Genomic DNA, 26,094 nt, shown 5'->3' with positions numbered 1-26,094 from the left:
TGGTAATTGTGATATGTTTTCCTTCTCATGATGTATGTGTTTACCACAGAGAGAAGATCCCTGTGCAGCAAAACTCTGGAAGCTGCCCCAGAGTTCCTACCTCTCTTCTCCAGGCTAGATAAGCTTATTATTCCTTCCAATATTACATGACAGTGTATCTTTAGAGAAGGGAGCAATTCGCCAAAGTGCACTCTTGTCTGAATGTAATTGCAACAAGCAACAGTAAGAACTGGGTGGTTAGTGAAAAAATAGATGGTATTTACAAATCTGTTCTAATAGTGAATATACAAATAACTAGACAGGATCTAGGAATGAAAGATAAGCAGCTTGGTTTTTAAGTTTATTGTATTTTCTATTCCAATTTCTTAAAAGGTGGCCTTAGGACCGAGCTGTTTTGGCAGAGAAATGCAAAAGGTTCCCATGGAGAGGAAGTGAAAGGACTGGGCATACAAACAAGGCTGCTGCCATGTTCAAAGCACAGGGGGAGACCTTCATCATAGCACAAAATACACTCCTTAGTAAAATGGATTTCAGGCAATTTCAGCGTTAAGATAACATCATTAAGAGCAGAACAGATTGTGCTTGGTCCCTGCTGTTTATAATTAACACGTTCTTTCCAAATACTCCAGGGTCTTGGGTAAATAGTCCTCAGCTCAGATCCATCCAGACCAACTAGTGTTTTCATCAGATCCCATGCTGAGGCAGCACCTGTTTTGGACAAATCCAATAGAGCCCAAAGTCTCCTCTCGCTGGATGGCTAAAGTAGATAGAGGAACACCAATTGCCTTAGTTGTCATCCCAGTGTCCAGATGGTCTTCACAGGAAGTCATACAAGTACTTTATGATGTCAAAGTTCACAGTCCTGTAAAACAACATAGTATGTCAGTTTACTTAAATCTCTACTCCTCTTTGGGAATGGCCAAGTCACCTGGAGCACCTTTGAACTGAGACCTCCATGGTAGTAAGATTGCGAAGTTTGAATTCTGAATGTAGCAAGGCCTAGTTCTAAAGTATTAAAGGTTGGAACATTGAGGTCGAGGCTCACACACTTTCTTTCTAGCACTGCTTTTTCTACAGTGGAGGAACTGGTTGCTTGCCGTCATTCCACCGGCAGGTGAGGACCTTCTTCCAACAGTTTTTGGGGAACTGACTGCTTTTAATGAACAGCTGCTGCCGTGCTGCTTTTGTTCTAATCACTTCTATGTTTAAACAGATTTTATATATGTACATAGTTTTAACTCTATTAATGTTTACTTGCTTTTATTGTATTTTCTGTTTTTTTGATGATTTTTATTATTATCTGTAGTCATCATCATCATCACCACCACCATCCAACTCTCCACCCCATAGACAATACATCTTGTGATGGAGATAATCCACCTGTAGGCCTCTATGTGCCAAATCATGATTGTATGCTTTGAGGGTGGAGGGAGAGAGAAGAGGACGAAAGGAGGAAGGGGGAAGGAATGCACAAATTAGGGTTCTGTGCGTCTGAGCCTCTATGTGATGCATCCAGATCATATACAGTCAAACCTCGGTTCCTGAATGGCTCCATAAATGCTCTCGTAAATGCTCCAGTTTTTGAATGTTTTTCGGAAGCCGAACGTCTGATGAGGCTTCCGCTTGAGCGCAGAAAGCTCTTGCAACCAATCGGAAGCTGCGCCTTGGTTGTTGAATGTTTCAGAAGCTGAATGGGCTCCTAGAACAGATTACGTTCGACAAGCAAGGTTTGACTGTATGTTGTTTCGGTGGTTTACAGCAGCTACTTGCCCCAGCTGCTACACCATCGGCCCAGATGAATGAATGAATGCACCTGAGTCGTCTCGTTACACAGCTTTCAAAGAATATCAAACATTTAAAGTTGCTCATTCTCAGCACTGAAGCTGTAAAACAAATTTAGCTCAAGAATAAAAGAGAGGTTTTTTTAAAAAAATTAGAAACCAACTCTAGTAAACATGGCACACTGTTTGGAAATGCAAAGCGGCAATCTTCTCTGCTATTGAACATTCTGTTATTCGTCCAAACCACCTGTTTCAGCATTATGTATGGCATAACTCCTTCATCTGTACTAATTTGCAGTCTGCATTCTTTCTTTCTTGACAGTAGTTGACCCATGCTTTTTAACTAAACTTGAACAATCCAAGAATACTCAATAGGACAGAAGATTTGAATGTATTTTTGTGCTTTGTTAGAATAAAGAATTATACACCAAGGGAGTAAAACACAGAATTCATTTTTCCTCCTTTCCAAATACATTCTGATGTATTGTATTAACATTCTTGCACTGGGGTTTCCTTTTATATAAAAATGAGAAAAATTACAAGGTATGACAAAAATGAAACAATTTTAGAAATAATGTGTTTTGCATAAAGTAACTGAAATTGGAATTCTAAAGACTAATTGGATCTCTTATTTGCCAAGGGAGTTGGGTCTAGCTCATACACAATTTTCAACTCCATGCTTTTATTCATCATCTCTAAGGAAGTATGATACAGAGCACATGGAAGTGTCAAATATTATCTAGCCTATTACAATACTTAAAAGGTATGCACTTAATTAGCACATTTTACATTTTAAAGATAAATGCCATCTCATGGTTAACATGTTAGACCTTCATTACAGAGGCTTAAAACTATATTCACTGGCAAAGGTTAAGCTTGCTACACAAACACCACAATCAATCATTTGGCCTAACTAGCACCAATAATGACTCCGTAAGATGTTTTGTCCAATTAACTGATATTTCATATGCTAGCCACTTGCACTAGTGTAGGAGAAACCTAACTGTATAAGAGAAGCAACTCCACACTGAACTTGGCCACCAAGTCAAATGCAACTCATTTTTGAAGATTAAGAATCCAGGAGATCATTAAAAAAATGAAAGAAAAACAACTCTCCTTGTAGTCACAGTTTTGAATCAGGACATAGCCTTAAAGGATCTACTACAAAGCAATTGTACACTTTCCAATTTACATCAGTGGAGAGTACAGCTGCACCTAATCAGGACTGACCCCTCCGCAGAAAGTGAAAAGTATAAGCTACTGGAGGAGCCCTTCTGTTTCCAAGGAACTGGTACAGCAGAATGAAGGGTATGTTAGGAGGTAAAATACTAGAAAGCCTCTATGGCACAGTGGAGAAACCTATGGCCCTCCAAATTGGTTAGACCATCACCCTTGACCATTGCTAAGAGAAAGAGAAAACAGTCAATGATATAGAAACTTAACTAGTAATTTCAATATAAGATGATTGCCCATAAACAGATCATTGCTCCTTTTTTTAACCCTTTCTACCCACCCACTACCTTTCCCTCAGTCCAAATAGGACGGCCTTTCTACTTCACTCTGCTTTGCTATTGCAAAAAGAAAAACCACTGTTACATATTTACAAGATGTGATTCAAAATGGTTTTAATCTCTTGCTTCCAAAACAGGAAACAAAATCCAACCATAGACTAAGGACAATCCAAGGATATCCCTACTTAATGAAGTACCTCTTGAAGTACCCAAGAGATGCAGTATAAATACAATTTGTGGGTAATTTAAATTTGGGATAAGACATTTAAACATTGTTTCTGAAATCCTTTGGGATTTTGATTTTAAAAAATGAATTCTCGAAGTAATAAAAACATATTGGAAAGTAGATATTCGAGCATTCTGATTGAACATTATGCAAATCTTGCTCTTTTATTTTCTTCAAAGTCAAGTCTACATTTAAAGGGTTTCCAATGGTGAACCCTAAACTAATATAAATCGGGTGATTTTTCTATGTACAATTTCTCATTCTTAGCTAAGCTAATTTTGAATGAAGCGGAAGGACTAATCATTTGTGGCAGGCAACAAATAAGCAAAGGGCTAGGAAAACAACATTCTGCCTCAACATTTCCTAAGCTTTGTACAGCATGAAAAATATTAGCAGACGCAGAGGAAAGAGGTTTTCACTCCAAATGAAATCTAAGTTTATAAATAAAAGTAATGGATAACTGCCATCACTGCAGAACCTACATCCTCATTTGAACATCATGGTAAGCCAGATTGTCCTAAATTATTTCACGAATGCCTATCTTCTGCCACTTTCGTGCTCGCACAGCTCAAACTACTAGCCATGCTATGTCTTGTTGTGTTGTATGAATATGGGTCGTGCTTTGTCTCAAACAAGGGTGGTGGCGGGGATCCTTTTGATGCCTATCTCTCTTGAAAAGCTGCTTCATTTGCTTGGAGGGACACATTAGCAACCCCTTAGTTCGTACAGTGGTGCCTCGCAAGACGAAAAGAATCCGTTCTGTGATTCTCTTCGTCTAGCGGTTTTTTCATCTTGCGAAGCAAGCCCATTGAAGGATTAGCGGATTAGCGCTATTAGCGGTTTATCTGCTGATCGGATCAGCTGATAAGCGGCTTAGAAAAAGGGGGGGAGGGGGGAAAACCCAGCAGGAACTCGCAAGACATTGTCGTCTTGCGAAGCAAGCCCATAGGAAATTCGTTTTGCAAAGAACCTCCAAAACGGAAAACTCTTTCGTCTAGCGAGTTTTCCGTCTTGCGAGGCATTCGTCTTGCGGGGCACCACTGTATCTGCAAGTGAAATGAAGCCTAAGAAATGTAAACTTCATTTGCTGGCTTTCATTCCTTTACTCCTCCTGCTCACTTCCTCTGTCTGTCATTCCCCTTACCTAATTTACACTACCATGTCCTTCAGACACAGCCCTGCCTTATTATTTTATGACATTCCATAAAGCAAGGTGGCTAACTAGATATTGTGACCTCCAGAAATTGTTGGGCGACAGGTTATCACCCCGGACAGAAAGTATCAGTTACAGCCGCAGTGCTCTGTGTAAATGCAAACAAATGAGCAAACTCAATATAAATCATGACTAGATCCTCCAGAGCAAGGATGAGGAATCTGGGGCTCTCCAAATATTGTTGGGACTCGGAACTTCCCCCAGCCCCAGCCAGCATGGTGGGTGTTGCAGTCCTACAGCAATACAACAAGGTCACTGGCCTATGGCAGGTGTGACCCACCAAGCTAAATGTATTCCGGCAGCCACGTCATGGAGCTAAGGAGGGGAATACACCTTTGGCCTGCTTGTTGTTTTGCCAAGCACATGTCAGGCACAGCTACTGAGCTGAACTTTGCTTGGAAGGTCACACAAATGGTGCATGTTTGCACTTCACTTTACTGCGAGATTTACAATCACTTTCATTTACTTATTTTGCAGCCAGTTTTTATTCACTCTCCGCCATCCTAAGATGCACTTTCCTGTGAATGGCTGGGAAATATATATATATATATATATATATATATATATATATATATATATATATATATATATATTTGCTTTCGTAGATTTTCATGGGTACAGGAATGTAGGTTTTGGTGTCTTCGGGTGTCTTCCCGTGTAAGAGTTGGGGTGTCTAGGCGACGTTTCGACGAGGTCTCACTCGTCATCTTCAGGCTGGTGCTTTCGGCTTCTTGTTACTAGAACAGAGCAGGATCTCAGTGTTTGAGTTCCTATAAATACTGTTGAGGGGGTGTGGTGTATAGCCTCCAACGTTCTGGGCAGAGAGGAAGTTCCTAGGTTAATGTGCCTTTTCTTCTTTTGTTCATTAATTACTTGAGGGATATCTTGAGTGATTACTTGAGTGATATTCTGAGTACCACTTAGGAGGGTCATTAGGTGTGGATTAGTTGCTAAAGCTTTCGTGTCTTGACCTCTTGACCTTGTAAAGAGTTTTTCTGAGAAGATGGCTGTACTGCACTTAGTTGTGCTCTGGCTTGGCTTCGTGTATAGGGGCGAGCTGTGGTTTTGTGCCCTGTGCCAGCCAGATCTGTGTAGGGATTGCAGGGGGGTGCAGCATCCGGAGGTGCCACTATGGTTTGGCTACTGGATGGTGTCTGTAATTTATCTGTGGAGAGGGTCTGGGTTTGGGTCTGGTGTGGTTGATTGGAGATGGCGTTCTGTGTGCCTCTGGTTCTGGTGTCGGTTTTTGTGGGGAGGGCTAATTTCCAGATGTCTGGCAGGCGGGACGTGTCGTCACGCTTGTTCATGTTGTGAGGGTGTTTCTCTATCTCGATGGCTTCCATGATTATTCTCTTGTGGTGATGTTCCATGTTAAAGAGCAATTTGGAATCTGCAAAATTAATTTCGTGTCCTGTTTCTTTCATGTATTCCGGCAGCCACGTCATGGAGCTAAGGAGGGGAATACACCTTTGGCCTGCTTGTTGTTTTGCCAAGCACATGTCAGGCACAGCTACTGAGCTGAACTTTGCTTGGAAGGTCACACAAATGGTGCATGTTTGCACTTCACTTTACTGCGAGATTTACAATCACTTTCATTTACTTATTTTGCAGCCAGTTTTTATTCACTCTCCTGTTTCTTTACCAACACATGAAAGAAACAGGACACGAAATTAATTTTGCAGATTCCAAATTGCTCTTTAACATGGAACATCACCACAAGAGAATAATCATGGAAGCCATCGAGATAGAGAAACACCCTCACAACATGAACAAGCGTGACGACACGTCCCGCCTGCCAGACATCTGGAAATTAGCCCTCCCCACAAAAACCGACACCAGAACCAGAGGCACACAGAACGCCATCTCCAATCAACCACACCAGACCCAAACCCAGACCCTCTCCACAGATAAATTACAGACACCATCCAGTAGCCAAACCATAGTGGCACCTCCGGATGCTGCACCCCCCTGCAATCCCTACACAGATCTGGCTGGCACAGGGCACAAAACCACAGCTCGCCCCTATACACGAAGCCAAGCCAGAGCACAACTAAGTGCAGTACAGCCATCTTCTCAGAAAAACTCTTTACAAGGTCAAGAGGTCAAGACACGAAAGCTTTAGCAACTAATCCACACCTAATGACCCTCCTAAGTGGTACTCAGAATATCACTCAAGTAATCACTCAAGATATCCCTCAAGTAATTAATGAACAAAAGAAGAAAAGGCACATTAACCTAGGAACTTCCTCTCTGCCCAGAACGTTGGAGGCTATACACCACACCCCCTCAACAGTATTTATAGGAACTCAAACACTGAGATCCTGCTCTGTTCTAGTAACAAGAAGCCGAAAGCACCAGCCTGAAGATGACGAGTGAGACCTCGTCGAAACGTCGCCTAGACACCCCAACTCTTACACGGGAAGACACCCGAAGACACCAAAACCTACATATATATATATATATATATATATATATATATATATATATATATATATATATATATATAATAATAATAATAATAATAATAATTTATTATTTGTACCCCGCCCATCTGGCTGGGTTTCCCCAGCCACTCTGGGCGGCTTCCAACAAAGATTAAAAATACACTAAAATGTCACATATTAAAAACTTCCCTGAACTTACCTCGAAATGGATCTGATAAAATCTAGAGAAACACTGCATTTGTATCTTGGTCCATTGAGCTGGTCATCGTGGCCTACTAATGAGAGGAGCTGTAGTGTCACAAGGGAAGTGATCTAGAAAAAGAAAACGGGGGGAGAAACATTAATTGGCTTTACGTTAATCAGGGCAGCCATCACTACATTAACAACATACCTTTCCAACTGGCTAGCCGGTTTTACACAATAAAGCACCTGCTCAGGTCTAAACCAAGTTTTAAGACTGGAGAGACAAAGATGGTCAGCAAATGTAAAACTCAATTAACTGAAACAAACAATAAAACACAGAATTGAATAAAACCCTAAGGAGTTAAAATTCTAAAGGCCTAGTTGCTCTAGCATTGTGGGCATCCTATGGCTTGGATGACACAAGGAGGATTTTGTTGGCAAGAGTGCCATTGCCCTGGCTGTGGCACAAGCCAGCACTGTACTCCAAGCTGCCTCTCCCACAGCCTGTTATTACCTGTTCCCCTAGTTGTAAGATGTAGGCCAGGCTTCCTCAACCTCAGCCCTCCAGATGTTTTTGGCCTACAACTCCCATGATCCCTAGCTAGCAGGACCAGTGGTCAGGGATGATGGGAATTGTAGTCTCAAAACATCTGGAGGGCCGAGGTTGAGGAAGCGTGATGTAGGCCAAGTCACACCAAGACAGACGCATCATGTCCAATCAAAACTATTTGTCCTATTAGCTGGCATGGAGAAATGACTTGGTAAGTTTTATAATTTAGTAAGATATCAGAAAATTCTGTTTAAGAACTGACAGCTACAGTATAGCAGCTATAAGTTTTCTTTTCAGGTGCAAGCACCCTATGTCTCCTATGTTTCGTTTGAGCGTATTTCATTTGTAGAAAACAGAAATGAAGCACATTTAGACATGTTAAAGTACAACTTGTTTTATTTTACAGTTAAGTGAGAAATTTGCTTTTCCACATTCAATAAAAGGTTGCCGATTTCTTTACATTATCTTCCTTCTTTTGGCAGTATCTTCTTACCGTTTTTGTGTTCCTTCAAACTGTGATCTAAACTGCCAAAATGAGAAATGTCAATAATGCCAAGTATTCAAATATATTGTCAGGGTCTCTTTCGCTTAGTTTGAGAAGAACCCCCATTACGTATTCCTAAAATTATGTTTGAAAATTCTCATTTTAAACCAGTCATTCATTCAGCTAATGGAAAATTATTTAGGATCAAAGAAGAGGTTTCTTTTAAGGAGATAAATTAAGCCACACACGAATCCACAAATGCACCAAAAAGCACAGAAATTTTAAGTTATACAGCTATACAGGTCTGGCTGCACCCTTTTAAGTGGGGATGCCGGGGACTGACCCTTCTGTCTTCTACATGTAAGACTGTGATTCACCACCTAGTTATGACCAAGGCAGCAGCCAACCGCCAGCAAACAGAAGTGGCTTCTTGACCTCAGGCCGGTCACACAATGTGACTGCTGTGCTTGTAGGTCACAAGTTGTACAGGCTGGCCGCAATGACCCATCTAGAGAGAGAGCTTGCAGGGCAGCAGCTGAAGAAGGAGCAAAAGAGTTTTCTTGTGTGTGTGTTTCTTTGTGGCTGATTAGCTGCTCTCCCTGTGCAAAGGTCAGAGGGGGCAGGGTTTCTGTTGAGTCAGGTGATTAGCTGTGGGAGGAGCTTATCAGAGCTTGCAGGGCAGCAGTTTGATCCATCTTTTAGATTTAGGGGAGCTAGTCTCAAACGTTTGTTGGGGGAGACCTAGGGTTTTTTTGGGGGGGGGTATTTGTCCTGTCTTCACGCTTTTTAAGATGGAGGACCACTGTAGCCACCCCCAACGACACGTTTTCAAGATGGAGGGTGAGGGAACAGCTGCAGTCGCCTGCGGTTCCTTGCGCAATGTTTGCCATCTTGCCAAAGGTTGCAGGCAGCTTTACCTGCAGCAATTGTATGTTGATTGCCTTCTTAGAAGACAAAGTCCAGCAACTGGAGGAACGTGTAGCTACGCTCCAAAGAATTAGAGAGCTGGAGCTCTTCCTGGAAGCAACAGAGAACACCGTCTCCACCAAGGAGGAGACAGGGGACACCCCTGAGAAGGAGGCTAGTTCACCAACACAGGTGCCAGATATATGGAGAAACGTGACTCAAAGAAGTAGGAGGCCCAGGGTTCGCTCTGATTGTTTAGAAATACACAATCGCTTTGAAGTCCTCTCCCCTAGCATGGAAGACGAAGAGCAGACTCCATTTGAGGATCTCTCCTTCATTACAGTCGATCAGGTATATGAAGACGAGCAGCAAAGTCAGTCCTCAGAGAATGTGCAGGTGACCTTGGAACAGACAGCTCACGGAAGAACCCCGACCAAACCTAAGAGGAGGCGTGTAGTGGTGATAGGGGATTCCCTATTGAGGGGAACAGAAGCAGTGATCTGTGGGCCTGACAAGATGTCTCGGGAAGTGTGCTGTCTCCCCGGGGCTAAGATCCAAGATGTAACTGAACGACTGCAAGGAATCATAAAACCCACTGACAAATACCCCTTCCTCTTGGTTCATGTGGGAACCAATGACACTGCAAGCAATAGCCTCCAGAAGATCAAAAGAGACTACGAGGCTCTGGGCAGGAAATTGAAGCAATTAAATTCACAAATTGTCATCTCATCTGTCCTCCCAGTTGAACGACGTGGCCCAGGGAGAGAGGGAAAAATAGTGGAAGTGAACAGCTGGCTTCGCAAATGGTGTAAACAGGAACGGTTTGGATTCTTAGATCATGGACTGCAGTTTCTTGAAGATGGACTTCTGGCAAGCGACGGGCTGCACCTCACAACGGTTGGGAGGAATGTTTTTGCCAAACATCTCAGAAACCTCATCAGGAGGGCTTTAAACTGACTAATGTGGGGGAGGGAGACAGTGCTCCTGAAGGTAGGAGTCTATCAATTGATGAAGATGATCATCCAAATGTCATAGACCAAATGGAGCAAACAGCACGCAGACCTAGTGGTGGGAGGAAAAAATCCTTAAATAAGAGACACAGGGGAATGATTAATGGACTTCAATGTCTGTACACTAATGCGCAAAGCATGGGAAATAAACAAGATGAGCTTGAGCTCTTCGTACAGCAAACTAAATATGACATAATAGGCATCACTGAAACCTGGTGGGTAAGTCCCATGATTGGAATGTAATAATGGAGGGATACAATCTATTTCAGAGAAACAGACCAGACAAGAAAGGAGGAGGAGTGGCGTTATATGTCAGGGATGTGTATACCTGTGAAGAGATCCAAGATTTAGAACCTCAAAGCCAAAGTGAGAGCATTTGGGTCAAAATTAAGGGAGCAGAGACCTCATTGTGGGAGTTTACTATAGATCCCCAAGCCTAACGGAGGACATAGATGATGCCTTCCTGGAACCGATGGCCAAGCATGCAAAAGGAAGGCAGATAGTAGTAATGGGGGACTTCAATTACCCGGATATTTGTTGGATGTCAAACTCAGCCAAGAGCATAAGGTCAAACAGATTCCTCACTGGCCTTGCAGACAACCTCATTGTCCAGAAAGTGGGAGAAGCACCAAGAGGAAAAGCCATTTTAGATCTGGTCCTAACCAATGTTGATGACCTGGTTAGTGGGGTAGAAGTGGAAGGATCATTAGGCGCGAGTGATCATGCTCTTCTGAAGTTTACTATACAGCGGAAAGGAGCAGCCAAGCATACTAGGACTCAATTTCTTGACTTTAAGAAAGCCGACTTCATAAAACTTAGGGAAGTGCTGGGAAAGATCCCATGGACAGTAATACTAAAAGGAAAGAGAGTTCATGAGTTTGTTAAGAGGGAGATAGTAAAAGCACAACTTCAGGCAATACCAATGAGACGGAAACATGGAAGGTGCCTAAAGAAGCCAGGGTGGCTATCTAAAGAACTTTTAACTGAGTTAAGATTAAAAAAGGAAATGGACATTGACTAAAAGAAGTAGTAAATGGGGACTTTCCTCCTATCTTTTTTCTTCTTCGGGCTGTATTTTTAAGGAGCCAGATCGTCGGGCTGCCAGAGAGGGAGACTGTGTCAAACTGCGGAAACAGTTGTAAAAACTTTGCTGGAACGTAACTGTTACATTTGAGCAGAAAAGATTGGATGGGATACTGTTGCAAGCACCTCTTGTGAAACTTTGTTGAACTATAAAAGGTGCTTTGGGAAACTTTGAGTTTTTGAAGGGACTGTTGGACTATTGGATTTACTGATTTGAAATAATTTGGAACTTTAATGGCGGATTACTTCCTTCTTTGTCTTTGAAACCTGGTGGCACTCCCCCTACAGGGCTTTCGGATTATAAAATCCTGGGAACTGACTCTTGTTTTGAATTCCACTTCACTGGTTGTTTACTTCTGAATTTGTCTCTCCCATGGAACAATAGACAATCTGACCTTGAACACTGACAGATGTGTAATGAGTGGTGCAGGGAGAACAAGAGCATCTAAAGCTAAGGAATCTAAAGAGGCTAAGGAAAAAGAAAAAGAAAGAAAACCAACACAATTTGTACAAACAACACTGACCCAAGGACGCCGATCGTCGGTTCCAGCTGTACTGGTGTCTCAGAGGGAAGGGGAAATAACCGAGAAGTCCACTGAAGAAGATATGGCAGCAGGTGGGTCAGATACATTATTAAAACAAATATTGGAGCAACTATCAAGTTTAAACCAGAAAGTGGACGACCAGTCTTTGAAAATAGATAAGGCGACCTCTTCGATTCAAAAATTGACTGAACAAGTTTCCCAGCACACGCAAGCTATAGAGAATTTGCAAGGAGCAACAGCGGAAACTCGGGAATTAGCTGGAGAAGCAATTCAGAAAGTGGGAGCTTTACAAAAAGAAGTTGAAGAAATTAAAGGAGAAGTCAAGCCCCTGCACAAACAGGTGGGTGAACAACAAATTTATCTGTCAATGGTGGAACTGAAAAATCGCGAGAGCAACATCAAATTGAGAGGCATCCCGGAACTCGAGCAAGGAGACCTGATTGGATACTTGACGCAGGAATTCACGAAGTTCTGGGGTTTAAAGGAGGATACAGATTTCAGGATTGTCTCGGCATATAGACTGGGAAGATTGGTAAGGAAAGACAGATCCAGGGACTGCTTGATAATTTTAAGATCAAAGGAAGAGAGAGATAAGATCCTAGGTCTTCACTTCAAAAAAGCAATTGAAATTCAAGATAAAAGGGTGGAAATTTACAGAGATATTCCGAGACAGTTGTTGGACCTCAGAGCCACCTATACAGAACTAGCAAAATTGCTGAGACACAACGCAATTCCCTATAGGTGGGAGTTTCCACAAGGATTATCCTTCACCTACAAAGAAAGGAAGGTCAAAATTAGAACACCTGAAGATAACCAAAAGTTCCTTCACGACCACGGAGAAGATCTCCAAAAAGGAACAGATTGGCTTCCAACCCTACCAACACCAATACTGCCTGGAGGCGGGCTAACGCCTGCACCCTCGGGATCTGAGCAAAAGGAAGGCACCTCACCCTAAGAACATCTTAATTAGAACAGGATGTCTCTGCAGCTACTTAGTTGGAATATAAATGGCGGGAATTCTCCGGAAAAAAGAAGGAGGATATTTCATATCCTAAAAAAAGAACAATTGGACGTAATATGCCTCCAAGAAACACATGTGACTAGGCTCCACAGGAAAGTATTAATCAATAAAAGACTTGGCCAAGAATTTATTTCATCTGACAAAGTTAAAAAAAGAGGCGTTGTAATTTATGCAAAGGAGAACCTGTCACCAAAATTTCTATTTAAAGATGATCATGGAAGAACTCTCGCAATTGAAATTCAAATACAAGGAGAGAAGATTTTGATATTAGGAATTTACGCGCCAAATGATGGAAAATCAGAATTCTACAAGAAGCTGCATGAGACAATGATGGACTATCTGGATTATTCTAACATTATTGTGATGGGAGATATGAATGGGGTGGTGTCAACAAATATGGACAAATCCCAAAATCAAAACTTAACAACAGACGGCAGACTTCCTAAAACCTTTTTTGAAATGACAGACAATATGGACTTGATTGACATTTGGAGGACAAGGAACCCCTTGGGTAAAGAAGGAACCTTCTTTTCTGAGGCCCATCTGTCATGGACACGAATCGACCAAATTTGGATATCTAGAGCAGTGTTTCCCAAACGTTTTTGGGCAACGGCACACCTGTTAGCCGGAAAAAAATCTCGCGGCACACCACCATTAAAGCCCCGCCCCGTGACGTCAGCGCGCAGCGTCACGCCGGGAGGGACGCACAAAAGTGAAAGTTTTTTCCCTCCCCCTTGTCGGGGTGGGAGGAGGCAGCAGAGCGAGGGCAGCTGAGGCGGCGGCGGCTGTTGTGGTGGTGGCGGCGATAGCGGGCGGAGGAGGGGGCGGCGGCGGGAGTTGCTGCTGCTGTTGTTGCTGCTGCTGCCCGGACATGCCGGCCTCCTCCTCCTCCGCTGTCTCGCGCTCCTCCCTTTTGCGCGCGCTGCCCCGCCGCTCGGCACCACCACCGCGGAGCCGCCCCCGGCTCGACGCGGATCCTCGCCGCCGCCGCCGCCTCTCACCGCCCGACTCGCCCGCCTTCCTCCCACGGCACACCAGCCGATGTCTCACGGCACACTAGTGTGCCGCGGAACACCGGTTGGGAAACACTGATCTAGAGGGATGGCACCGAAAACAAGAAAAGTGGAAATCTGCCCAAAAACCTGCTCCGACCATAACGCTTTGAAAATGGAATTGAGACTTATCCCAACCGGATCCTTCAGATGGAGAATGAATGACACCTTGTTGAGAGATCAAGAGATTGTTAAGAAGGCCCAAAAAACCCTAAAGGACTATTTTGAAATAAATTTGAACACTACGGTGGAGAAAAGAACAATCTGGGACGCAAGTAAAGCTGTAATGAGAGGGTTTCTGATACAACAGAATACAATAAAGAGAAAATTTGGAATGGAAAAAAGGAAAAAATTCTAGAGAAAATAAGTGAAGGAGAGAAAAAGCTGAGAACCAAACCAAAGTCAAAAGAGGTGCTAAGAGAGATCAAATTCCATCAAGCACAATATTCGAAATTGATCAATCAAGAGATTGAATGGAAAATTAAACAAATGAAGCAGAGATCGTTTGAATCAGCAAACAAATGTGGAAAGTTGCTAGCTTGGCAGTTGAAAAAAAGACAAAAGTTAAACACGGTTACAAACTTGGAGATTCAAGGAAAAATAGTTCAGAAACCAGAAGAAATAAGAAAGTGCTTCCACAGATACTTCAAAGAGCTTTATGCACAGGGGCCTCAGAAAGAATCGGAAATAGACCAATTTTTGAGGACAAATGGACTATCCAAAATAAGTCAAGACAAAAGATCAATTCTCAACAGCAAAATAACTCAACAGGAAATTGAAGGTGCCATTCAAAATATGCAACTTGGCAAATCTCCAGGCCCGGATGGACTCACCTCCAAATATTATAAGACTTTGAAGGACTTCTTGATACAACCGTTGTTGGAGGTTTGTAACCAGATTATGGAGGGGAGGAGGGCACCGGAAACGTGGAAAGAAGCATTTATCACATTAATACCCAAATCAGAAAGGGAAAAGACCCAGCTTAAGAATTACCGTCCCATCTCACTCCTGAATGTGGATTATAAAATATTTGCAGACATTTTAGCGAATAGACTTAAAAATGTATTAAATGAAGTAATTCACAAGGACCAAGCAGGCTTTCTCCCTGGTAGACACATGTCTGACAACACTAGGAACATTATTGATATATTGGAGCTGTTGCGAATTAGAAACACAAGGGCAGCCTTAATCTTCATTGATGCGGAGAAAGCATTTGACAACATCTCTTGGATGTTTATGAAGAAAAACTTGAAAGGGATGGGAGTGGGACGGGGGTTTGAAAATGGACTAGAAGCAATTTATTCAGAGCAAAAAGCTAAGCTGATAGTGAACAATGTGGTATCGGAGGAACTCCAAATTGAAAAAGGGACACGACAGGGGTGCCCTCTATCCCCTCTGCTATTTATTTCTGTTCTGGAGGTATTGCTGAATATGATCAGGGAGGACCAGTTGGTGCAAGGTATAGTGGTCGGAGCGAAACAATACAAACTGAAAGCTTTCGCAGATGACTTAGTCTTGACAGTACAGGAGCCAGAATCTAGTACAAAAAGAGTTCTGGAACTTATCTTGGAGTTTGGTCGGGTGGCGGGATTTAAGTTAAACAAACAAAAAACTAAGGTTTTGGTCAAAAATCTGACACCTACAGAGATAGAGGGGTACCAGAAAGAGACAGAGCTAAGTGTGGTTAAAAAAGTGAAATACCTGGGGGTATCCTTGTCCACTAAAAATTTAAACCTTTTTAAAGATAATTATGAAAAATGTTGGTTGGAAATTAAAAAAGACTTGGATATTTGGTCAAGATTGAAACTTACCTTGTCAGGCCGAATCGCAGCTATAAAGATGTGTGTTTTGCCAAAAATGTTATTCTTATTTCAAACCCTTCAGGTCGTGGACAGAATGGAATGTTTTGGAAAATGGCAGAAGGATATCTCTAAGTTTGTCTGGCAGGGCAAAAAGCCCCGAATAAAATTTAAAATACTAACTGACTCAAAAGAAAGAGGGGGGTTTGCCCTGCCGGATTTAAGGTTGTACTACGAAGCTGCAGCCTTCTGCTGGTTGAAGGATTGGTTTCTGTTGGAAAACACCGATGTCCTAGATCTGGAAGGGTTTGATAATGTGTATGGTTGGCATGCATACTTGTGGTATGACAAGGCGAAGGTTCATAAACTGTTTAAAAACCATATTGTCAGAAAATCAATTTTTGCCGTCTGGATGAAGTACAAGGACTTATTAGAAAGTAAGACCCCGAGGTGGTTATCACCAGTGGAAGCCAAGATTTCTAAAAAAAGGCCCAATATGGAGGCCTACTGGCCAAAATATTGGGAATTGATTGAAAGAGTTGGAGATAATTGGAAGCTCCAAAGCCAGGATAAACTAAAAAGTAAGGTGCGAGATTGGTTACATTATGCTCAAATTCAAGAGGTATTTAAAATGGATAAAAAAGTGGGTTTTCAGTTGGAGAAATCGAAACTGGAGACGGAGTTACTAGAACCAAAGACTAAGGTACTTTCGAGGATGTATGACTTGCTGCTTAAATGGAACACACAGGATGAGACAGTTAAATCTGCTATGATAAAATGGGCACAGGATGTAGGACACAACATTATGTCTGAGGACTGGGAAAGGTTATGGAACACCGGTATGAAATTCACGGCATGTAGTGCCTTGAAAGAGAACATTATGAAAATGGTATACCGGTGGTACATGACCCCAGTCAAGTTGGCTAAAATATATCATCTTTCTGATAATAAGTGTTGGAAATGCAAGGAGGCAGAAGGGACATTCTTTCACCTCTGGTGGACCTGCCCGAAAGTAAAGGCCTTTTGGGAAATGATACATAATGAGCTGAAAAAGGTATTCAGATATACCTTCTCTAAGAAACCAGAGGCCTTTCTTCTGGGCATGGTGGACCGGAAGGTGCCAAAGAAGGATAGAACCTTGTTTATGTATGCAACCGCAGCAGCAAGGATCCTTATTGCAAAGTTCTGGAAGACACCAGATTTACCCACACTGGAGGACTGGCAGACGCAGCTGATGGACTACATGGAGTTGGCAGAAATGACTGGCAGAATCCGAGATCTGAGCGAAGAAACAATGGAGGAAGACTGGAAAAAATTTAAGGACTATTTGCAAAAATACTATAAGTTGTTTGAATGTTAAGATTGTGCACGATTAAGAAACGTCACGCTTCTGCAATTTATCTAAGTAAATGATAAAGTAAGTAATGATGAAAAAAACGAGACAAATTAGAAACAAAATATTATGTTTATTAAAAGTCTTGAAAACAAATTACAAACTTTCGAAATTGGTAACATAATAAACTCAAAGGTACAATAAGACGTGAAACAAGATAACAAATTGCTGAACTGGTTAGAATAATGAAAGCAATGTTGAGAGGATGTGAGGAGGTCTAAAAGAAAGTGAATTTGATGATATTTAACTTTTGTCTTCTTTTTTCTATTTTTCTTCATATATATATAAAAAAAATGTTTCTTGTATGTTGCTATGTAAATTAATCTGTTAACCTATGGAAAGAAACGCAATAAAAAATTTTATAAAAAAAAAAAAGATTAAAAAAGGATGTGTACAAAAAATGGAAAAGGGGGGAAACCACCAAAGAGGAATTCAAACAAATAGCCAGCACATGTAGACACAAAGTCAGAAAAGCTAAAGCACAGAATGAACTCAGGCTTGCTAGAGAGGTTAAAAGCAACAAAAAAGGCTTTTATGGGTATGTCCGTAGCAAAAGGAAGAACAAAGAAACAGTGGGGTCACTCAGAGGAGAAGATGGTGAAATGCAAACAGGGGACACAGAAAGGGCTGAACTCCTCAATGCCTTCTTTGCCTCAGTCTTCTCCGATAAAGAAAACAATGCCCGACCTGAAGAATTTGGAGCAAATGATTCAGCAGAGGAAACACAGCCCAGAATAACTAAGGAGATAGTACAAGAATACTTGGCTAGTTTAGATGTATTCAAGTCTCCAGGGCCAGATGAACTGCATCTGGCAGATGTGATCTCAGAACCACTGGCAGTCATCTTTGAGAATTCCTGGAGAACAGGTGAAGTCCCAGCAGACTGGAGGAGGGCAAATGTTGTCCCTATTTTCAAAAAGGGGAAAAGAGAGGACCCAAATAATAACCGCCCAGTCAGTCTGACATCAATACCAGGGAAGATTCTGGAGCAGATCATTAAGCAAACAGTCTGTGAGCACCTAGAAAGGAATGCTGTAATCACCAATAGTCAGCATGGATTTCTGAAAAATGAGTCATGTCAGACTAACCTGATCTCGTTTTTTGACAGAATTACAAGCCTGGTAGATGAAGGGAACGCAGTGGATGTAGCCTACCTTGATTTCAGCAAGGCATTTGACAAGGTGCCCCATGATATTCTTGTAAAGAAGCTGGTAAAATGTGGTCTTGACTATGCTACCACTCAGTGGATTTGTAACTGGCTGACTGACCGAACGAACCCAAAGGGTGCTCATCAATGGTTCCTCTTCATCCTGGAGAAGAGTGACTAGTGGGGTGCCACAGGGTTCTGTCTTGGGCCCGGTCTTATTCAACATCTTTATCAACGACTTGGATGATGGACTCAAGGGCATCCTGATCAAATTTGCAGATGACACCAAATTGGGAGGGGTGGCTAACACCCCAGAGGACAGGATCACACTTCAAAACGACCTTGACAGATTAGAGAACTGGGCCAAAACAAACAAGATGAATTTTAACAGGGAGAAATGTAAAGTATTGCACTTGGGCAAAGAAAATGAGAGGCACAAATACAAGATGGGTGACACCTGGCTTGAGAGCAGTACATGTGAAAAGGATCTAGGAGTCTTGGTTGACCACAAACTTGACATGAGCCAACAGTGTGACACGGCAGCTAAAAAAGCCAATGCAATTCTGGGCTGCATCAATAGGAGTATAGCATCTAGATCAAGGGAAGTAATAGTGCCACTGTATTCTGCTCTGGTCAGACCTCACCTGGAGTACTGTGTCCAGTTTTGGGCACCACAGTTCAAGAAGGACACTGACAAACTGGAACGTGTCCAGAGGAGGGCAACCAAAATAGTCAAAGGCCTGGAAACAATGCCTTATGAGGAACGGCTAAGGGAGCTGGGCATGTTTAGCCTGGAGAAGAGGAGGTTAAGGGGTGATATGATAGCCATGTTCAAATATATAAAAGGATGTCATATAGAGGAGGGAGAAAGGTTGTTTTCTGCTGCTCCAGAGAAGCGGACACGGAGCAATGGATCCAAACTACAAGAAAGAAGATTCCACCTAAACATTAGGAAGAACTTCCTGACAGTAAGAGCTGTTCGACAGTGGAATTTGCTGCCAAGGAGTGTGGTGGAGTCTCCTACTTTGGAGGTCTTTAAGCAGAGGCTTGATAACCATATGTCAGGAGTGCTCTGATGGTGTTTTCTGCTTGGCAGGGGGTTGGACTCGATGGCCCTTGTGATCTATTCCAACTCTATGATTCTATGATTCTAGATATGATAGTATAGTATTGTATATTTTCTGACACAGCCTGAGTAATGTACACAGTGCATTATTATTACAATTTATTGCTTGCCTTCACCCTAAGGCCCCAGGGCGTCAGGGCTGGAATGAGACGCAGGTCAGCATGAAGAAGCAGAGCTCCATTGTCAGTGAAATTTTTTATTCAAGGAAACGGCATACAACTCAGCAACACTTCCCAGTGGATCTTAGCCCCTATGGAGCAGTTGCCAGAACTGAAGGTCTTCCAACCTTTCTAAGACTCCTCTTCACCTGGATGTTTCTCAAACTGTGTCTGCCCAACTTTGATCTCTGTTCCGCTCTCCTCATTAGCCTCACCTTTTTGGAGACAAGGGAGGGAGGGAGCTTGTTACAGCAGGAGAGGGAGATTCCCTGGATTCTTCAGCAGTCTTTTGACCCCCTCCTCTGCTTCAGCCTCAGAGTCTGCACTGCTCCCTGTCACAGGCTCTTCCTGCTCACTAAACCCTGTTGCCCCTTCAGCATCCAGACCTCCTCCCAATCTTCTCCCCTGACCTTTCCTCCGGCTCTGAGCTTTCCTCCTCTGGGGTTTCCCCAGCTGGTACTTCCCACCATTCCTTGTCATCCAGCCAGTCCCTGACACAGGGTGGGTTGCAACAGAACTTTATAGAACTTTTTTAATGGTTTGGAGGCAATAAACGGAAGCTAAATTAAAACAGTGCCTGATGCCTACTTTATAAGGTATGTTCCTAAAGTGGTTAAATGTTTTGCAGCTACACTCTTTAAAAGTATGTCTGAGGTGAAGGAGGTGGGCACCAGGAATCTGAGTTCACTTGATGGTTTGGTTAGATCCGTAACGTGCAGAGGACTCGTCTCTTTTATGCACACTTTGCTGGTAGCCTAAAGTTCCCACCCCATTCCTCTGAAATCTGTTGGGGAGATGGATCTTGGAAGTGAATTGGATAACGTGCTATGGGGGAAACTATGGCTTACTCCCCCTTTTAGATTCACATCCACAAATATCAGAGAAAATTCCTTCAAAATAACCCATTGATGGTTCTTGCCTCCAGTTTGTCTTGCACAAATATCATATTAACTGCCATTTCTGAAATATAGTTTTCTCTCAATGTGTGCAGATTGCATTTTTACAAAGACAAATTTAATTAAAGTGCTATAGATTATCCATTAACATATTATTTACATATAGTGGATCATGCTCAACGAAGTCTGACAACTGACCTAGATGAACGTTTTAAAATGGGGAGGGGAAGGCCACCACGAAGATCAGATTAGTATGAGAAGCAGCAACCTAAAATAAAATTGTGACTTATCCAATCCAAGAAAAGTTAGCTGCATTTAAGAGTAAATGGGACAAGTTAGCGACAGCTAATTTGAGTAACACTAATGTCAACAGGGTATAAATATATCTAATTTCCACTAGGCTTGTTCTATAGGGCTTGGGAACAGCAGTATTACCACACAGGTGGTACAAGGTCACCTCAACTTGGTCACCTCAACCTTTTAGTGATGTTTCCACAAAGTGATTGTATGTGTGCATTATACTGTTCACCAATTAAACTGTTAAGATGCTTTTACTAATGTGGGACTGTGTTGTGCTCTGCTGGTTTTTGCTATATATAATCTTACAAGTCTGGATATTCACATTTTAAATTATTTTGCTTATTTACAGCAACAAATCTCTACAAGTTTACAAAACAATTGTCCACAGAACGCAACTAATGATGTATCCCTAGCGCTTTAGTAAAGGAAAACAGACAAAAATGGGCCCAGACTGCTTTTCAGAAATTACTTTTACTACAGAAATTTTCTTGTATGCCTCCTAAATTTCATAGGGTTACTTTTTCTATTAAAAAAAAGGTACTTCGAACCCCTAAAGTTAAAGAGGAAAATTACTCTTCATTCACTCAGGCCCTTATTCAGTCAACGATGAAGCATAATGGAGTAATCTGTTATTACAACTGCTCTTTTACACCCCAGTGCACCATTATTGGCTAATCATTTTTGCAGGGTACGCTTGCAGCTGGCCTCTTACACTCTGCGCCTACTGATGAAAATAGGTCATATTCCACAGCAGGAATGGCATGAGGCTCATAAAAGCTCCCAGCAAACAAACCAGCTTAGATGACTTGGAGTTGGACCCATCTAAATATTATGGAGAATGCAGATTCAAAAATGACCTTGCTGTTGCGTTACAAATGTGCCAGCCACTCTGTTAACAACAATTGGGGGGGGGGGAGACTGTGACAAATTTCCTCTTCTTTTCTCCAAATGCAGTAAAATGGAACAGAAGGTCAGTATTGTAAAATTGCTCCCTAAATCTTATGGCTATAAATCTGAAATGGTGTCAAACCTGGATATGAAATTTCTGATTAACGTTTTAAGCATAACATGGTAGAGTAGATACAAAGACTTTGGCCATCGCTTACAGACAAGGTTACTTATCTGGGTAAACTGCAGCCCTAGTCACCTGGTTTGATTCACGCAATTCTGGAGTAATAAAAACTCAAGGTAATTCATACATGAAAAAGTATCTCATGCCCTGTTCGTTCTCTCTCTCCTTCTCCCCCCGACTCACACACACAAACACACATACACCACCCACCCACCATGTTAATGAAGCAAATCAGTCTTTCCCCTTCTGATCAAAACTGGTAGGTTTCTTTATCATTTGCTGTAATGTATGGAACTTCTGTGAAAGGTAGAAAAAAAGTAACACATCCCAATTAATGCCATATCTGTTTACCATGCTGAAGATTTATCATAGTCCAAACTTACCCAAAGGATTCTGCTCAGGGTGCATTAAGTAATCATGTGCTGTCAAATCAACACAAATCTCAAGCTTCACCTGTGACATTCTACCCACAATAAGGGAGAAGGATAAGAAAAAGGTGAAACGTGAGGCTGCGGTTCAAACCAAACCCACTATGGATATAGTCCTGGGAATGAGCAATTGGACATGCCCTCAGTAGCGAAAATACTGCATAAAATTAGTATGCGGTATTATCAGCAGCCATGTTCCTTCAGCTCTGCTTCTTGCACCCAAAGTTGGACAGATCGGAATCCCATCTGAAGATTGGGGACCTAATCTCAGGGGGAAATCTATCTCAAAATTCAAGAGGAAATGACTTGGCTCAGAGAAAAAACATTGTACTACATTAGGAAAATGATAAATGCAATGTCAAACTAACTGTGCCCCTTGGTAGGGGAAATAAACTCCCAATTGTTACAGAGCTGTTTTTCCTTTGTGTCATATACTATACTCACAGTATTTCATTGTCACTGTATACCATAACACACATCTATCTACGACAGACTTGAAAATAGCTTTAAAATGGTATAACCATATATATATATATATAGAGAGAGAGAGAGAGAATCTTTAAGCAGCAAATGACTAGAATATTATATACTTAATATATAGAGATTTCTCATTCATGAAATGCAAGTATGAGAAACATGCCTTAAGAAGGGAAAGAAAATAGTGTTGGGACTACTAATGAAAGAAGAGGCACTGGCTTGCACAGTAAATGGCTGTAGAGTTTTCAATTGGAAATGTAATCCAGTCAAATAACCACTGTGGAAGAAAAATTATAGGCAGAGGTGCTTCGTGTTCATTGCCAGCCTGAAAATCCAACATTACTTGGCGAGCATAAAAGAGTGAACAGCTGAGAAAGCCTGGTTTCGTATCTAACAAACAAATACAGATAAACAAATTTGCGTATGCATTGATTTAAATACAGAGAATGTAGTTTAAACTCCTGGCTTGTTCACATCTAGTAACCATGGTTTCCTAGTTTTGACCTAACTAGAAACTATGATCAATGGAAGATTTGTTGGCTTATTACAGTGTATGAAGGGAAGACTGAGAATGGGCAAAAACTGTCCAAACCAGACCTACGTCATCACATACAACTTTGCAAGGGGCTTCCAGAGAAGGAAATCAAACAATTGTTTGTGCTAGCTGTAGTTTGCTGTTGTATCTCGAAGCACAAACTACAGTTACTGCTGTTGGTCTGTTACAAAAGATGGTACTATAGAGATAAGACTTGCTCATTCTCAAGAGACAGGCGTGGGGTGATGAAGCTGGGTGCTGAACAGATGGAAAAACAAATCAAGGCAAGCAGCTCTAAACCATGGCTTGGCATGAATTCTGCATACAGCCACAGTTAAATACTGATACAACGAAAGTATGGACATGAACCAGGGTTGATATTACAAAACTCCTACGCTCTAGATTTTACATTCTGTTATGTTCACACATAGTTTTAGTTCTTTAATATATCATTCCTTTATCTGCCACATTTGAATCCTGGGAAAACAAATAAATACATCACAGATTATTGCTTTTTTCAAAAAGATAAAAGAGAAGAGGGAGCTGGCTGACTGACAGGAGAGCTATACATAACTTAAGTGAAGAATGGCATTGGGAGACCTATAAATAAGGTACAGAGTTACAAGCACAGAGCAACTGTCTGATATTCTATAATAAAATACAAACAACAGAAAAGTTGTGTGGTCATTTAAGGCAGGTATCTCCAACGTTTTCAGACCCAGAACTCACTGTTAACCCAAACATACATTTGGGGACTCATTTCTTAATCATTTACCATATATTTGCACAGTGGTAGGGCTCCTGTTGCAACCCACCTTGGATCAGGCCACAACACTTTGGATCAGACTGAGACCCACCAGTTGAAGACCAACATAAGGCAAATCACTGTCACAAGATCTCTTATGGAGCAGCCCACAAACCCCAGAACAGACATGAAACAGGCAGGAAGCAGAAGCAAATCAGATGTACTGTACTTCAATTGCCTAAAGAGCACGTAACTCCGTTTGATGAAAGGAAGTGAATGAAAGCATATGCCACAGGGGAAGACATAGACTGAACACCATTGGGAACAATATGGTACCAGCGTGAAATAACAGTTGATTCAACCTGAAGTTTTAAAATTTCTTAGGTGTATCTCTGTCATATTATGCACTTGTCTAATTCCAAAGGTTAAAAACATCTTTTTAGACTTAATTACAACATGATTCTGAGCCCCCAAGACACACTGAAACATACTCTACTGTGAATATCACGTCTTCAGTGTTTTCAGTCATTCTACACTATCTTAAAACTCTCAATTGTTTGCAGTGTCATTTATGTTCAGCTTTTATTGCTCTTTAAAAAGCAGTGCAAAATTAGTCTTTTGGCTGCATTTGTACAAAACCCACTGCTGCTGGTACTTAAGTTCATACAGATGTTAAAACCACTAATATGTAGCAAAAAGCACTTTGAAAACCAGATGTCATTTTGAAAACACATTTCAGACAGAATGTGCAGAACTAGCCTCTTGGAATTAAATTCAATGATGCTTGCACAAATTATGTTGGCATAAAAATCCACTTATGTAGTGAGCAGCAAAGCTAACTTATGCTGGGGAGGGGGTGGTACTGACTGTTTCTCTAAAAACAAAAATATGTTTTTAAAATATATAGTTTTTTCTCACAATCACTGGCGAGGCATCCTACGGATTAAGAAATATGGAACAGGTAAGAAAATACCTTCTATAAAAGGCTAAGATCTGTCAGTAAAGCAACACTTAAAGATTACTTGGAATCTTGAGTTCTTAGTAATTCAAACCTCTGAATACTTAAATACAAGGCTGCACTCCTATACCTCAGGTTGATTGCGATTTACTGGTTGACCGTGGTAGCAAGTTAGTGATCACCTGTGTGCCCCCTCCCAAAAAAGCTCAACAACGTTGGTCAACCCTCCCCTAAAAGAAGCTCAACAACTCCTGGCAATGACAATGGGTAGATCACAGCTGTGAGTAGATCACAGTATCTTGGGAGTTGGACATGCCTGCTATGCCTATATTCTATCTGAGAATAAGCTCTGTTGAAAATGCTTCCTTCTGAGTAGACATATGTAGAATTGCACTGATAAATCTGATAACACACACAACTTTAATGAGGACTGCAAAATATTCTGTCAAGTGCAAGGTGTGTCACAGAGGGTGTGTGGGTACTGGAAAGGGGTAAACTCCCCTTCCCTTGCAGGTACCTCCCCATTTCCAGTTGATGGCATCTAAGCCATGTGGCAGCTGTGGAACAAATAACTGCAAAGGAAGGAAACATCTCAATGCAATGTAGATTCCTCTCTGCTTAGAGGTGCATGCGAGGAGGCAAGAGGAAAGAAAGTATGTCATTTAATACACAGCACCATCCCCAGAGTACAGGAAAGTACCTCTACCCCAGCCTTTCTCAACCTGCGGGTCCCAGATGTTGTTGAACTACAAGTCCCATCACCCCTAGCTAGCAAGGCCAGAGCTCAGGGATGATGAGAGTTGTAGTCCGACAACATCTGGGGACCCACAGGTTGAGAACCGCTGCTCTACCCAGACCTTGAAATTCAGGCTTAGTTACTTGAAATTAAATAGAATAAAAAAGTTGTGTACGTGCCATCAATCTGTCAACTATGACTCTAGAAATAATTTGGCCAGAACAGCGATATAAGATGCTCTGAAAATCCAACAGTAATATGCCCTACTCTAGTCCTCTGACTTCATGCTCTGGCAACACACTGTCAAAGGGCAAG

At 41.8% G+C, this 26,094-nt stretch overlaps 1 protein-coding gene across 3 annotated transcripts in view; it reads right to left on the bottom strand.

The window, feature by feature from the left end:
* Positions 1 to 327: 327 nt before the first annotated feature.
* Positions 328 to 26,094, bottom strand: part of ORC5 (origin recognition complex subunit 5) — a 103,409-nt gene continuing 77,642 nt past the window's right edge. For 2 of the 3 annotated variants that reach the window (XR_014012541.1, XM_081211747.1), the window contains exon 15: positions 7,375 to 7,487. Coding sequence is in view for 1 of the 3 variants with exons in the window: in XM_081211746.1 (XP_081067872.1) it covers positions 817 to 862; positions 7,375 to 7,487 (159 nt within the window). In the remaining 2 variants the exon portion in view is untranslated. Of the gene's footprint in view, positions 863 to 7,374; positions 7,488 to 26,094 lie in introns of those variants that run through there. The other variant, XM_081211746.1, reaches the window with a different exon arrangement.

The sequence above is a fragment of the Podarcis bocagei genome (genome assembly GCF_964188305.1).
Source record: "Podarcis bocagei genome assembly, chromosome: 10".
Taxonomy (NCBI): Eukaryota; Metazoa; Chordata; class Lepidosauria; order Squamata; family Lacertidae; genus Podarcis; species Podarcis bocagei.
The sequence above is the reverse complement of the archived record's forward strand: the minus strand, read 5'-3'. Positions and strand labels throughout refer to the sequence as shown.